This window comes from Macaca fascicularis, chromosome 10 (assembly GCF_037993035.2).
Source record: "Macaca fascicularis isolate 582-1 chromosome 10, T2T-MFA8v1.1".
NCBI lineage: Eukaryota > Metazoa > Chordata > Mammalia > Primates > Cercopithecidae > Macaca > Macaca fascicularis.
In genome coordinates this window covers 71,411,262-71,425,600 of record NC_088384.1, presented here as the reverse complement: position 1 = coordinate 71,425,600, position 14,339 = coordinate 71,411,262, and the positions used below count along the sequence as shown (strand labels likewise).

Here is a 14,339-nt window from a genome sequence, read left to right as displayed (position 1 = left end):
GAAAGTCAGGAGTAGGAATAAAGGAGATAGAAGAGGAACTGTAGCAGTGGCTGTTGGTGCCCTACTTATGCCTCCTTGGTGCTTGCTTTATTTTACAGCACCAATAGCTTTCCAAGGAAAGTCCTTATGACTGTCTGCTGAGTGCTTTGCTCTCGTCCTGGCAGCAAACTCAAAGCACAAGAGAGTTAATTTCTCTGGAGCAGCCCTCAACCAATAATAGATAAGAGTTGGTTGATTAATACCCACATCTGATGCATGTTCTGTTCCAATGCTGTCTAGTAGAAACATAATGTGAGCCTCAAATGTGAGCCTCATGTATAATTTTGAACAAAGTGAAAGGAAGAACGTAAAACTAACTTTAACAATATTTTGTATAACACAATAATCCAAAATATTATCATTTCAATGTATAATCAATATAAAAATAGTCAGATATTTTACATTCTTTTTTTTTCATACTAAGACTTTGAAATTGGTATGTGTTTTACATACACATCTGAATTCAAACTAGCCACATTTCAACTACTTGTTGGCCATATGTGGCTAGTGGCTACAGTATTGGACAATATTGTTCAGAGGTCCCCAGTAGAACTGAGTCTTGGTTGCCCACAGTGGAATGTACTCATGAACACACCCAGTATTGTCTGCTTTCCTTTTCCTGTCTTTCTTCCCTATTCCTCTTGTGACACTTGCTAAAATCATCTCTCAAATTAACTGCTTAAAACTCAAACCCTTCTATGTTTGCTTCTGAGAGAATATGACCTAAGACAAGGACTTGGCTTGCCTTTTATAAAACATAGAGCTCAAGGTAAAATTTAAATTAAAATTTCAATTCCTATATCCATGTAGAATGTCTTATTGTAAAAAAGAGCCATATGTTTAAAAAAGACTTTAAATTGTCACTCTGTCTTGAATTAACTTTCATGAATTTAATCTTGCCGTTCTCATTTATCTTGCTCACATGAAATGTCCTTGGAGTATCTTTTAGCTACGAGGGATACTGCCCTTTCAAGCACCCAGTATAAGGGCCTTGTCTTGCCATGGATCATTTGCCTAAGTGCTATAAGTACACATTTCTAAACAGAGAGAGTTGGCTTCTCAATGAGATTTAGATAGCTATCCAAACCACTGAATGATTTTAAGGAAATCGTTATTAATGCTAATGGAGAGTCCACAAGTTTGGAGTCAGCGTTTGAGGTTTGGCGGCATTAATTGGATCATCATTTCTGATTTTAGTTCCACCAGGTTTCCTGGGAGTTTGGTCTCCAGCAGCTACATGCAGCTGTTCAAGTCATATTCAATGGCCCAAGGATGCTAAGCCACTCGGGCAGAATGGGCTTGGGAGCTACTCCCAATTTCCTGATACCTGAGTGCTGAAATCATGGAGGATTTTTGTGCTGAATGGTTCCAGCTGGCCTCACCAGACATTGGTGTGCATGATGGCTTCACTCAGATCTCACACTTAAGCATGTCAGTCTCGAAGATGAGTCTGAACCAGTCTTCCCAAGGCCTTTAACTGCTGTCTTTCCCCTGCCCTGCATCAATTCTCCTTCTCATTCAAATAGAAAAGCTGGAGGGATTTTTACAAATGCAACTGACACTAATGAAGGGCTACTTGAGTGAATCAACTGGCCAAGACATGCTAGTGAATGATAGTGAATAACAACTTGAATACCTAAACCCACTGGGGTGCTTGTAAATGAACTCTCTGGGTAAGGACAGCCCCAGTGTGAAGAGTTTGCAGATTTCTATGGTATAAACACAAATACCATGATCTTTTTCAAGCTTCCAAAGCATGAGGTCAATGAATAGGAGAGCTGGGGAGAGATGGTACAATTAGCTGGTGTGAGCTGGCTCAAGTCAGCCACAGCACAGCTCTGCTGAGCCAGAGTTTAATTGGGCATGTACTTTGTGCCAATAACGTGACATGCATGAACTCATTTAATACACACAGCAATTCTACAAGGCAGGAACTGTTATTATTGAGGCTTAAAAGGGATTAGTTCCTTGCTTAAATAGCAGAACCAGAATTTGAATCCGAGTTTGCCTGACCCCAAAGTTCATGTCCTTTACTTTCTTGCTCCTGTCTCCAGACTTTTATAGTAAGTAGAGGCAGGAGCATTTCAGATGGTATCAGACATGGTCATCTGCAAGGGGAGGTTCTACTCCCATGGGAGGTAGAAGAAGCAGACTGGCTTAAATGCCAAGAATTCCGTGTAAGTCCTTTAATCATCTTCCTTAATCCTTAATTCCTTAATGGCAAATGTCTTCCCATGTCCTTTCATTTCCATGACTGCACTGTTGAAATTAGCCCCAGTCTGAGTCAGCAGGGACGGAAAATTATCAACCACCTATGGAAACTCAACCACATCACAGCTGGATGCACAGTTCAGTCCCTCAGGGGACAAAGCCATGCTCCTGGCAAATCTCCAGGTTTCTACCCTCTGCCAGACATAGGGCAAGCTAAAAAACATGATACATTGTCAAGGAGAAGCATGGGGGTGCTTTTGAAGACAAGCAGAAGCAACTCTCTTCTTCACTCCCCCAGGCCAAGAGGGAAAGTTGTTCCTCCCAAGCCACAAGTAGAAACCTGGACACAGAGGCCTTATGTATCTGTGACTTTCATTTGCATGCCCCAGAACACTTTACCCATGGTGTCATGAGATGATACAATACTGTTTCATATAACACGTTTCATGTTCATATTCAACATGTATGTATGCCCAGTGACCCAAGGAGTGCTCTACAACTTTTTCAAAAATAAAATATTAGTACTTTGGCGGGGGGTGCTTAGATATTTCAAAATGTAGCACATGGATGTCTTTTTAAATAGTACCCACTGCCCAGGAATTCCTATTCTGGTGGGAAATGAAGACCTAGAAATGTAACTCACAAAAATGCAAAAAGTGATTGGAGAAATGCTGGTTTGGAGTTGAATTTCCAGCATTGGAAACTCTCTTCTTGCTCCCAGTTGCAGACGACACATTGCAGTGACATAGAAGGGTTCGATTTTTCTCCCAGTGAGGTTGCAAATGTCTCTTTGCCCATTGTATGAATCCCTTTGAGCCTAGTATTTGCACTCGGTGAGCTGCTCCAAGCATCTCATTTCTGTTTTTGCTGAACCCATTCCAAGGGTCAACATCCATCTTGCACCTGGTGACAGAAGTTTGGGGGAGTTGCTAATGTAGTCATTGGCAAATTTTTTCACCCTGGCTGTGGTAATAACCTTAGATGTGACTGACTTGCAACCACAGAAAACCTAGCCTAGTGCCCAAAGCTTTGCAGTTTATAATGCCAAAGTTTTTAATAGCACATCTATCAAATGTGGGTTTTTTTTTGTTCTGTTCCTTTTTTAATAAATGGGAAATGAGAAATGAATCGCCATAGCTCTGTAATGTAATTTTAGAATCCTGGCATGAAGGCGACAGCTGCTAAGAGAGAATTCGGCAGGGTCCCCATTATATCTTGGCCTTAAAGAAAGGCCTGGGGAAGTGAAAATAAAATCGAATTTGAAATGAAATTCTCAAGGCACTGCTAGGCACCAGGGATACGAGAGGGATTAGGAAAGACAAGTGCCCTTTTCTCATGGAATTTACATTCTTGGGGATGAGATGAGGAAGGAGACATACGGTAAAGGGATACACCAGAGAGCGAGATAATTTCAGATACAAGTGATGCGTTTGAGAGAGATTTCCTTTGTGAGCCTTTAGATTAAGCAGTCAGGGAAGGCCTTGTAGGGAGCTGAATTTGAACTGAGATTCAAAGCGCAAGAAGGGAGCAGACCTATGAATATGTGTGTTGGAGGAGTGGGGGTGAGAAGAGCAGGTGCAAAGGTCCTGAGGCAGGAACCAGCCTAGCAGTGATTGAGGAACACAAAGGGAAAGGAAACTGACAAAGCTAGAGCCAAACACAAGTGGGAAGTGAGGCTAGTGTGGTAAGCAGGGCCCAAGTGATGTGCTGTGCCAGGCCTGGAATTGGATTTGGATCTTATTCTAAGCAATGGTTTTTAAACAGGCGAGCAATGTGATCTGGTTTATGTTTCAAAAGCTCACACTAGCTGCTGTGTCGAGGATAGAGTGCAGACAACAAAGAATAGAAGCGGGGAGATTAGAAGGCTAGGGGGTTATGAGATGCTGGTGCGGGCTACTGTGGTGATTCCAAAGGTTGAGCACGTTGATGAATATGAAATCTATTTTAGAATGGAGCAGAGAGGGCTATGATAGGATTTGCGATTGCTTCAACTGGAAAAGTAAATGAAGAAAAATATTGAGAATGACATCTCAGTTTGGGGTTTAAATTCCTGGGTAGATAGTGATACCATTCCTTGAGATGTGTAATACTGTGGAAAGAACAGGCTTATAAACAGCAAGTGTATGATTATATCTGACTTTAAATTTGAAATGCCTGATGAGGTCCTTTACAAAAAATTGAAAGGGCCTGATGGGAGTTGAGTGCAGGAAAGGAAATTATTAGTGCTCTGAAGTGTAGGGCATAGTTAAGTACCAGCCCCAAAGGGACAATGGGAAGGAGGTGGCTACGGGAGCCAAGAGACTTAGAGGGCCACGTGGAGAAGGCCAACTCTAGGGTCTGTAACCTTAGATTGAGGGATACAACCAGCTCATGAAAACCACCAGGTGCCTAGAAAGTAGATGCCCTGAGCTCCCCATTGGCTACATCTAATAGGAAGCCGGAGAACCAGGGAGTTCATTGATGCAATCCAGAAAATTCAGCCTCCCAGAGCACATTAGGGGTGGTGAAGGATGGAGAGTGGATCTAGAGAGCCAAACAGATATCCATTCCCAAATCCCAAACAAGATGCCCTGTAGGCTGTTGAAGACATAAGTCATGAGCTCAGAAAGAAGATCAGGACTAGATACATAAATTCACACCTAATGAAGTGTGCTATATCCAAATGAATAAACTCGGAGATATTTTCCTGACACTGTCTTCAGAACTTAATTTATTTGCCCCCATGGATAGACTTAGAGAGGCATTGAGGAAAAGAGGAAGCACAGTAATTTAAGTGGGAAATACAGAAGTTGTTTAGAATCTGGATTACTAAAAAACAGTTTGTTAAATAGAAGCAGGGTAATTTCTAGCCCCATTCCTTTCTCCATTCCTCTAGCCCTGCTTTCAGGACTGAGTAAGATGAAATTGCACCATGACAATTGTCAACTAATCTATGAAGATTGAAATCAAACACTCTTGGAGGAAAAAAAAGTTAACAGGGTTCCCTTATGGAGAATTTCTAAATTTATGAAACCACATGTGTAAGATTTTACATTTGTGTGAATCACTAATGCTATCTACAAAAATGTTTTAGCTTAAGCCTTAAGTTTAAGTCTATGTAGATTGGAGAACCACAAGTCCTTGCCAGAATTTTGCTCAGCCATAATGACAGATGAATCTGCAATTAAGATTCAGCGTGTGTGTAGGTTTACTAAGAAGAAAACATTTTTAAATTTCAACATAATTTTGAACCCTACTGGTAAATATTTAAATGAGAATATTAAATCTTTGTGATTCCAGAGGGGTTAGAGCCAAAAGGCCTCTCTCCACCCCACAAGAAGAGCAAAGCAAAGAAGCCAGAATGTTCGAAAGACTCTAGCGAGGGTAAGTCCTGTCCCTCCTTCCTTTAGAAAATTATGCCATGAAAAGAAAATTATATTTAATTTTTAAATTATGTGTATAAACACACTCATGTTCAGATATTCCTAAGGGTTAAAATATCACAGAGAAATTATTTCATCCCTTTCTAATATGTTTGAAGATGAAGAATCAGATTCAAGTTTATTTTGTTAAGGTAAAACCCAAATTTTAAAAGTCCATTTTGTCAGTGTGATGTATTTTCCATGTCTGCAAAGCAAAAAACTGTAAGTAGTGCTTACCAGTTACATGTTCCAAAATTCTGTAAAAGTGAAGGTCAAGATTTGCATGTGATGACCAGCTTTGCAACTATTGGCTTATTGGGAAAAATGTTTTTCTGATAAATACCTTCTGAGTCTTTCCAGATTCAGACTTCAACAACGGATGCTGGAAAGTGTTCCTGTCTTTAGCATTCTCTTTCATTTTCTAGGATCCTACATACCTTTGCATTTTTGCATTGAATGGGCAGGTCCCAATGGACTCAGTTTTATGAAGAAAGGACACGGTCTCTCTTTTACACACTGGTACAACATACAGTTCATTCAAATTTTCTTTTAAAATGTTGATGAGGTGTTCTTTTCATGTGAACCTCAAACCTAAGGGTAGTACAAACTTTTACACTTGATATTAGCCCAAAGGCAGAGAAGCGATAGAGTAGTACAAATTTTTTAAAGGGGGCATATTTACGCCTTGTCCTTCTTGCCTTGAGCCCCACCTCCTCCACTGAGAAATGAAGAGTGTAATAATACTGATGGTGTTGGGTTGGGTCTTGAGGGAAGAAGATGCCAAGATGGAAGCAGAAGTGCAAGATAAAGGTGAGAGAAATGGGCGATGGAGCAGGAGCAGCTGAAAGGGGAGAAGAAAAGAAGGAGGCTTAGCTAGGAAGTGCCTCAGTCTGCAGTGCAGTCTGGAAGTCCAGAGGAGTCCTGCACTGGACGGGAATAGCTGGGCTCTAGGGTCTCGCTTTCCCATGCTCAGTCACTGGCTGCAAGTAGTTTTGGGGAGAAAGTGGCCGGCCTCAGCAGGAACACGGTGCCACGGGGGTCCTCAAAAGTGTGGCTGCTGGGCGCTGTCAGCTTATTTATCTCCTAGCAGCAGGTCTCACTTGAACTCTTGAGCTGCTCACGTGCAGGACTGCACAGTATCCCTGTGAGTGCTGGGGCTTCCGGTGCTAAGTAATAATGCTGCTTTTTCACCTTTCTGGGAATTTAGAACCAATCGAGAAGACAAAGCTGAAACAAAGGTGGAAATCAAAGCATTAGCTTGATTACTAATGTGGTTAGGCCAGAGCATCTGGCTGCCCTGCCCCCAAACAGACTTCCTAATCCTGGATTTCAGCTGTAAATGGGAAAGCTTTAATCACTGTTCCCTCACAGGCAAGTGCAGGAGTCCTCAGCTTCCTAGACCAAGGCTGCCCTGGTCAGCTTGTTATAGGACGAGCAGACCAGGAACACGCCTTCTCTGTAGGCAGGTGGGTCTGAGAGAGACACAAGACAGGACTGTTTCCTTCTCCCAGGCTTACTGTAAGTGAGGAGAGGTGTAGAAAGGCACAGAAGTAGATGTGATCCCTCCTCTAGACAAGGAGCGAAGGATGAACGTTTCCTACTGACAGTAAAGAACAGAAATAGCATGTGTACTGGCCTAGCACCGGCCTGGCCTTTGGCCAGTGATGGCTGTTATTATCAGTATCATAATCATGGCCATGGTAGGGTATGCACTGCCCTAATTCAGTGAAATGTGCTTGAAAGTTTAAAATTGTTCGGAGAAGAACACTTAGAACCAGGGAAAAGGCCAGCTGCAATAATTCACCCAAGATATTCAGCTTTGTTACTGCCTGGTGGGAGAGTAGCTGGGGCTTCCAAATCTCCTGTTGTAGTTCGGTCATTTTCTAGACCATCTCTTAAGGCCACACTTGGGTAATGAGCTGGGGCTTCCAAATCTCCTGTTGTAGTTCGGTCATTTTCTAGACCATCTCTTAAGGCCACACTTGGGTAATGAGCTGGGGCAAAGCAACACTCACCTTTCCCCTAGAGAAACTCTACCTCACCAAATGATTCCCACCACATCCATAACCTATGTCAAAAGCTGTTTTCCAGAGCCTGAGCCTGTTGTCATTTCTGAGCCTCACGTAACGGCTATTAAGCTGTAGCAGTTCTTCCACCTTTAATTAAAGAAGGGAATTCTTCCAAGTTACTCCTTCCAATGTGTGAAAACTTCATTTACTTCCTAAATCAGTTGCTTTGTTTAAGAACATCATTCCCCAATCCTAAGGACTCAATAATACAGCTTCACCTCCTATCATTATGTGGTCTAACAATCTGCTCTGAATCATAAAGATGAAAATGTGATAACTGGATTTGCTAGCAGGGACATTCTGTCTGTGGTGAAATGTGAATGTGAGGCACTCTCCGGAAACATGGGAATTGTGCATTTGTTCCTAAGAGGGCTTCAAAGACAAATAAAAAAAGTGAAAATGGCTGGGCAAGGAGTGAGAAAGGGAGCACCATCGGGCAGGCAGCGGTGGATGATTCCATGATGTGCTGTTGTGCTGAACCCCTCCCACCTTTAGTGGGGATGACACCAAGTTCGAGAGGCTGAGGAAGAGCCCCAGAGTCACTGAAAGAGACATGGGGTTTTCCTGGGGGCTTTCATACAGGAGAGAGAGCCTGGTGGCAGGAGCCTGGGCAGGAGGACCACAACCACTTATAAAAAACATGCAGAGACGGCCGGGCGCGGTGGCTCACGCCTGTAATCCCAGCACTTTGGGAGGCCGAGGCGGGCGGATCACAAGGTCAGGAGATCGAGACCACGGTGAAACCCCATCTCTACTAAAAATACAAAAAATTAGCCGGGCGCGGTGGCGGGCGCCTGTAGTCCCAGCTACTCAGGAGGCTGAGGCAGGAGAATGGCATAAACCCAGGAGGCAGAGCTTGCAGTGAGCCGAGATCGCGCCACTGCACTCCAGCCTGGGCGACAGAGCGAGACTCCGTCTCAAAAAAACAAAAAAAAAGACAAAACAAAAAAAAAACATGCAGAGACAACCTTTCCTTAACCCAAGACAAAGAGCCTCTATCCCTTGTACAACCTGAGTTCCACAGTATGGGCTGGGGGCTCAGATGTTCCCTGTAGATAAGAATCTCCAGGTTGCCACTCCTGGATTCTAGTTGAGACCTTCGAACCGCATGGAGATGCATCCACCACATGGTTCATTCTCAGGATATGCTTAAGTGATTGCTATCAGTTGGTTTACCACACATATGGCACTTATTACTTATCAATGTTTCTATTTTGACAAAATAACCTATGTCCCTGAATTCATGCATTGTACTCTTGCATGTGTTCTATTTCCCGTTATGATACAAAGAGTTACAATCATTCTTTCCTAGTGGATATGCAAATGAAATCTGCTATCACTGGAAGAGGGGCAAGTTTTAATGCTGACCATTACTCTTCTCTCTAGATCTTCTTCCCAGCTTAGAGTTATCCATGTTTTTCTAGCTTGGTCATTTCATATTTTTTTAGAAAGAGAAGCTCCTGGTATTTTTATTTATAGATCACTCGGCTTAATGCCCCAACAATGGGCCCCATCTCTCTTCTCTCCTTCTTTAGGATTCCCTGGCCCATTTCCCACCCTCACAGGTACTACTGATGTCCTCCTTTTACCTGATAACACAGATTTTCAGAAAGGGTTACAGAAAACAAACTCACCTAGATTTTCCAGCATATATAGTCATAATAACTGTATTTAGATTCAGAAGAAAAATTTCAAGAACATATGGTCAAATTTTCTCATTCTACAGAATTTTTTAAAGTACAGACTGCAAATGCTTCGTTAACTTGCCCAAGTCCATGCAGTTTGTTAATGTCACAATCTCTTCTTTTTTTTTTTTTTTTTTCTCTAGAAAAAACACAGCTTCTGAAATCCTTTTCTCTTTCTCTTTCCTGGAAATTAGAACAAATTTTTTGAAGGAAGAAATATTGTCAACATTATAACCTTGAGTTAAGCATTATTACTTTAGTAAACATCTTGCCGAGATATTGAACATCAAAATTAAAACTCAATTTCTAAATGTATTTATTTGCATTTTTATGCTGTGTACTTTTGAATATAGTGGTTTTGTTATTTTAATTAAAATTTCATGAACCACTGTGTACTTTGGTTTCACATACACTCAACACCATACCAATAATGAAATTATTAGTAATTTCAAACTACTAATTGATTGGCTGTCATCTGCTATAAATGATAATGCTGTCTATGAACTAGCAAGGCATAGACAGAATTGTTTGGAAAAAAGTCTGGTTAGTACCAGTTGCATTAATTCTAACTCCCCATAATTTAGATCTTTTTTTTTTTCTTACAAAAAGTTGAAAGCATAGTATTGCAGAAAACTTAGCACCTTTAATAAAGCATACTTTTCTCACACTTCTTCCTTTGTCTTTCAGAAGTAAATGCTCTACAGGTTCCTTTAGTGAAAGTCTCTCAGGACTTATTTGCCTGAAAATGGTATTATTTTGCATTATTCTTTTAAGGCAGTGTTGGTGGGTAAAAATTTGAGGTTGATGGTTATTTTCTTGCAACATTTTGAAGTTGTTTTCCTGTAGTTGTTAAGGAATATTTCAGTTTGTTTTTTGCTTCTTTTAAGCTGATCTGTTTTTCCTTTCTGTCTGCTTTGACAATCTACTCATTATCTTTTGTGTTCCATAGTATCACTATGATGTGCCTAGGTATAGATTCATTTTTATGTATCCTCTCTTAGAATTTGCTGTACTTCTTAGATCTGGGAATGGGCATCTTTCATTAGTTCTGAAAAACTCTCACATACCACTTCACCAAATATCACTTCAATCTATTACTTTCTATTCTTTCTTTCTCTGTTCTTCATGACTTTTAACCCATATCACATTTTCGTCCTCTGTGTCTCTTCTCTCTATGATGCCTTCCAGTTAATTTTTTTCAAGTCTGTCATTTAACTTGCTAATTTTCTATCCAACTGTATTTAATCTGATGTTTAACTCTTCACTGAATTTTTAATTATAGTTTTCTTTTTTGATACATTTTATTTGGTTCCTTCTCAAATATATATGGACATTTTTTATTTAATTAACACATAAAATACCTTTAATAATCTGCATCATAAATTTTAATATCGCTAGTGTGTACAAGTCTGATTCTGCAGTTTATTGACTCTGCAAACTTATGCACTTGGTTATTTCCTTGCGTATTTTGCCTTTTTGATGATCATGTTCCTTGGATTTTTACTTATGGAAGATTTTTTGATGTTGCTTTAAGAGCTCATTTATTTACACTTGGTTTTCTAAGATACCTGAAGATACCACCTTAGCAGTACCTTAAAGTACATATTAGGCTTAGAGTTTTGTTTTTATTTTGTTGGCTAATGGTCCTTAAACCCATGTTAGTCCATATATAGGATGAGGAAATCTCAACAGAGACCTTTTTCTTCCCTTTTTTTCCTCTGCGACAAATGCTAAAACTGACATAGGCAAATCTCCCACTATATTTACGACCCTAGCACGGGCCCCTCCATGCCTCACACGTGTGGCTCATTCAAATCCAAGCTCTAGCTATTGGTTCTCAAAGAGTGTTCTTGAATCTGCATCCATCAGCCTCACCTGGAAACTCACGCCTATAATCCCAGCACTTTGAGAGCCCAAGGCGGGTAGATCACTTGAGGTCAGCAGTTCAAGACCATCCTGGCCAACATGGTGAAACCCTGTCTCTACTAAAAATACAAAAATTAGTTGGGCATGGTGGCACGTGCCTGTAATCCCAATTATTCAGGAGGCTGAGGCACAAGAATTGCTTGAACCCAGGAGGCAGAGGTTGCAGTGAGCTGAGATTGAGCCACTGCACTCCCAGCCTGGGCAACAGAGCAAGACTCAGTCTAAAAAAAACCCAAAATTCTAGGTTCACATCCCAGACCTACTGAATCAGAAACCTGAAGTGGGGTGCAGTAATCTGTGTTCTCAAAAGCGCTTCATCTGAAGATGCACGCTCAAACTTGAGAACTGTTGTTCTTGAGTCTAGGTTACCTGGGGTTGGCACATGCCTCAAAGCAAATATTGATTTCAGTGCCTGCTTAGAACTCTTGATCCTGACACTTTTATCATTTCTGTTTCTAAGAATTTCCCTTACAAAAGCACCATCTCAGCCATGTATCCAAGAATTAGATAGATGCATACATATATATGTACATACATATAGATAGATAGCGCAAATACCTACAGATATATATATACGCACACACACATATAGGTATGTATATGTGTATACCTGTAAATGTATATATGTATACACATGCCTTTATATGTGTGTGTATATATGTATAGATGTGTAGGTATATGCTATCTATTGTATGTATGTATATATACATACACTTGTGTATGCATGTATGTATATACATGCATATACGTGTGTGTGCATATATATATGTAGGTATGTGCTATCTATATGTATGTATATATGTATGTAGGCACATACATATGGGTGTGTATATATCTGTAGGCATGTGCTATTTATATGTATACATCTATTTACTTATGTAATCACACAGACATATATGTGTATATGTGTGTATATATACACACGTGTATATATGTAGCTCTACATACATATAGATATATACACATATGTGTATACATATATACACATATACATATATCTATACACATACATATATTTCTAATACATAGCCTGGAAAGATACATATCAAGTTGACCTCAGAAATTATCTTGGAGGAGTGAAGAAGGAGCACAGTTGGGTTTTGGAGAGTTTAATATTCAACTTTCTAAATGTATGTGTAATTGAATATGCACACACACATATAATGAATTATTTTATAAAACAAACACATATTTTCATTAAAAAAGAACTAAATGGACTATATGCTGCTAAGTTCAGTAGCATGTTTCAAACAGCAATTTTCTCCATACCTAAGTCTCCAAAGCCTTCAGTGGCTTTTGTTCACAAATATCACTTTCCATCATATTTTTACAGAAAGCACTAGCACTTTGACTCTCGCTCCACAATTGCCTTTACATAGAATATTCAATAAGCATCCGTGGGATGCCCATTCCTCAGGAAACTGAACCCTTGCAATCCTAAATCAAGCAAACCTATATTGCACTTTAAAATATTAATGATGTCTTTTGTCAGATGAAATTATATGTGGAAACATTTTGGAAACTAGAAAGCACTATGCCAGTTTGAGGGATCTAATGATAATATTAAAGTTATTATTATTGTTATTTTACTAAAATAAATTCTTCTGAATACATGAGCCATTTATGGAACGTAGCTTGTATTTCCTGAGAGGCAGAATTTTCTTTCTGCCCCATTATTTTCTATGCATATTAAAGTATCGTGTGACATGCTGTTTTGTGAGTGGCTGGACAGAAGGGACATTCTATCTTTCAGAATGCCATGCAGCAGTTCATGCATTATATTCATAAGCATGATTTTTAATTTAATTTTTTTGACAAGTGCAGCGAAGGGTAAAATCAGGCAGTCATAATTTTGACTTTGCCATCACTCAAATGAGCTTAGTGATTGACCAGCTTTAAACAAAATAGCAGGATTCAGGAAAAGCAGCTTTTCCCTGAAGAAAAGCTTTGTTTTATCCTCTAGACCTTAAAATACCCAGAATTTAAGCAAAATGTGTAAATTTCCACGGTGAAAAATCAGAATACAATAAATGCCTATACCACCATCTTGCTTCAATCATATTTTTCTTACATTCTGCTTGATTCCAGCCCATTCTGAACTATCCGCCACCACAAAGTAGTAGAAGGACCCAGTGGTCTCTTTTCATTTGTACTGTTGCTCCCCACACGTAATTACCCATTTAACAGACCACAGAGTTCTGTTTCAGAGTCAGCTCTAGGACTTTAAATGGGACTTAGAGAAAGTGAGTATTAAGGCATTTTCCATTGTGAGAAGGGCTGAATCTACCAAGGCAGAGAAACCACAGGTTCTGTTTGACCAGGAATGATCCCAATTTATGCATATTGCCATTGGCATTTGTTAGCAATGTTCCCTTTCACTCCTGGAGGCAACCCAAGTTTGGTGATAATGTATATGGACCCTCATACCCACAGAGAAACAGTTCAGTATGAGCATGGACAGAACTCTCAATTGTTCATGTTCTGCTTCCTACTTGGGCAGTTTTTCTAACCTAAGACTCGGTTTCTTCATACATTAAATGTATGGAAGGGAAACCGATCTTGCAGGACTGCAGGGCAATTTAAATAAGATGATTTATGGAAAACACCAGGAACGTTGACTAGACAGAAGAGCTGGTCAGTGAGTATATTGAATTTCAAACAAGAAGAGCTCCCTCCCACCAAAAACTCCCCTACCTTGCTTATTAATGCTTGAAATTCCTTTTAACATGAACAAAATACTTTTGCAAGCAGAGATACATTTTTAAATGCATTGCTTGCATCGCACATCTGGCTGGGTTTGTTTCTCTTCTCTTTCCCTTAGGTTCACTCAGCACACTCTGCATGCCTCCCCACCCCAGCCCTCAGTTGCACCAATTCCAGTGCCAAAGGGACTTTCTTCCAGTCTGTCTTCATCTTCCTGATCTCTATTCCCCTTCTCCTCAAGTCCAGATTCCCAAGAAACTACAGGAGGTCCCCCACTTACGATGGTTTGATTTAGGATTTTTTGA

The 14,339-nt window shown here is 40.2% G+C and overlaps 1 protein-coding gene across 5 annotated transcripts in view; it reads left to right on the top strand.

Moving 5' to 3' along the window:
• Nucleotides 1-14,339, top strand: part of MACROD2 (mono-ADP ribosylhydrolase 2) — a 2,109,916-nt gene that overhangs the window by 1,941,975 nt on the left and 153,602 nt on the right. For 3 of the 5 annotated variants that reach the window (XM_065522745.2, XM_065522744.2, XM_005568322.5), the window contains one exon: nucleotides 5,530-5,613. The exons of the other annotated variants lie outside the window; for them this stretch is intronic. In XM_065522745.2, coding sequence (XP_065378817.1) covers nucleotides 5,530-5,613 — 84 coding nt within the window. The remainder of the gene's footprint in view (nucleotides 1-5,529; nucleotides 5,614-14,339) is intronic. 5 annotated transcript variants of the gene reach the window in all.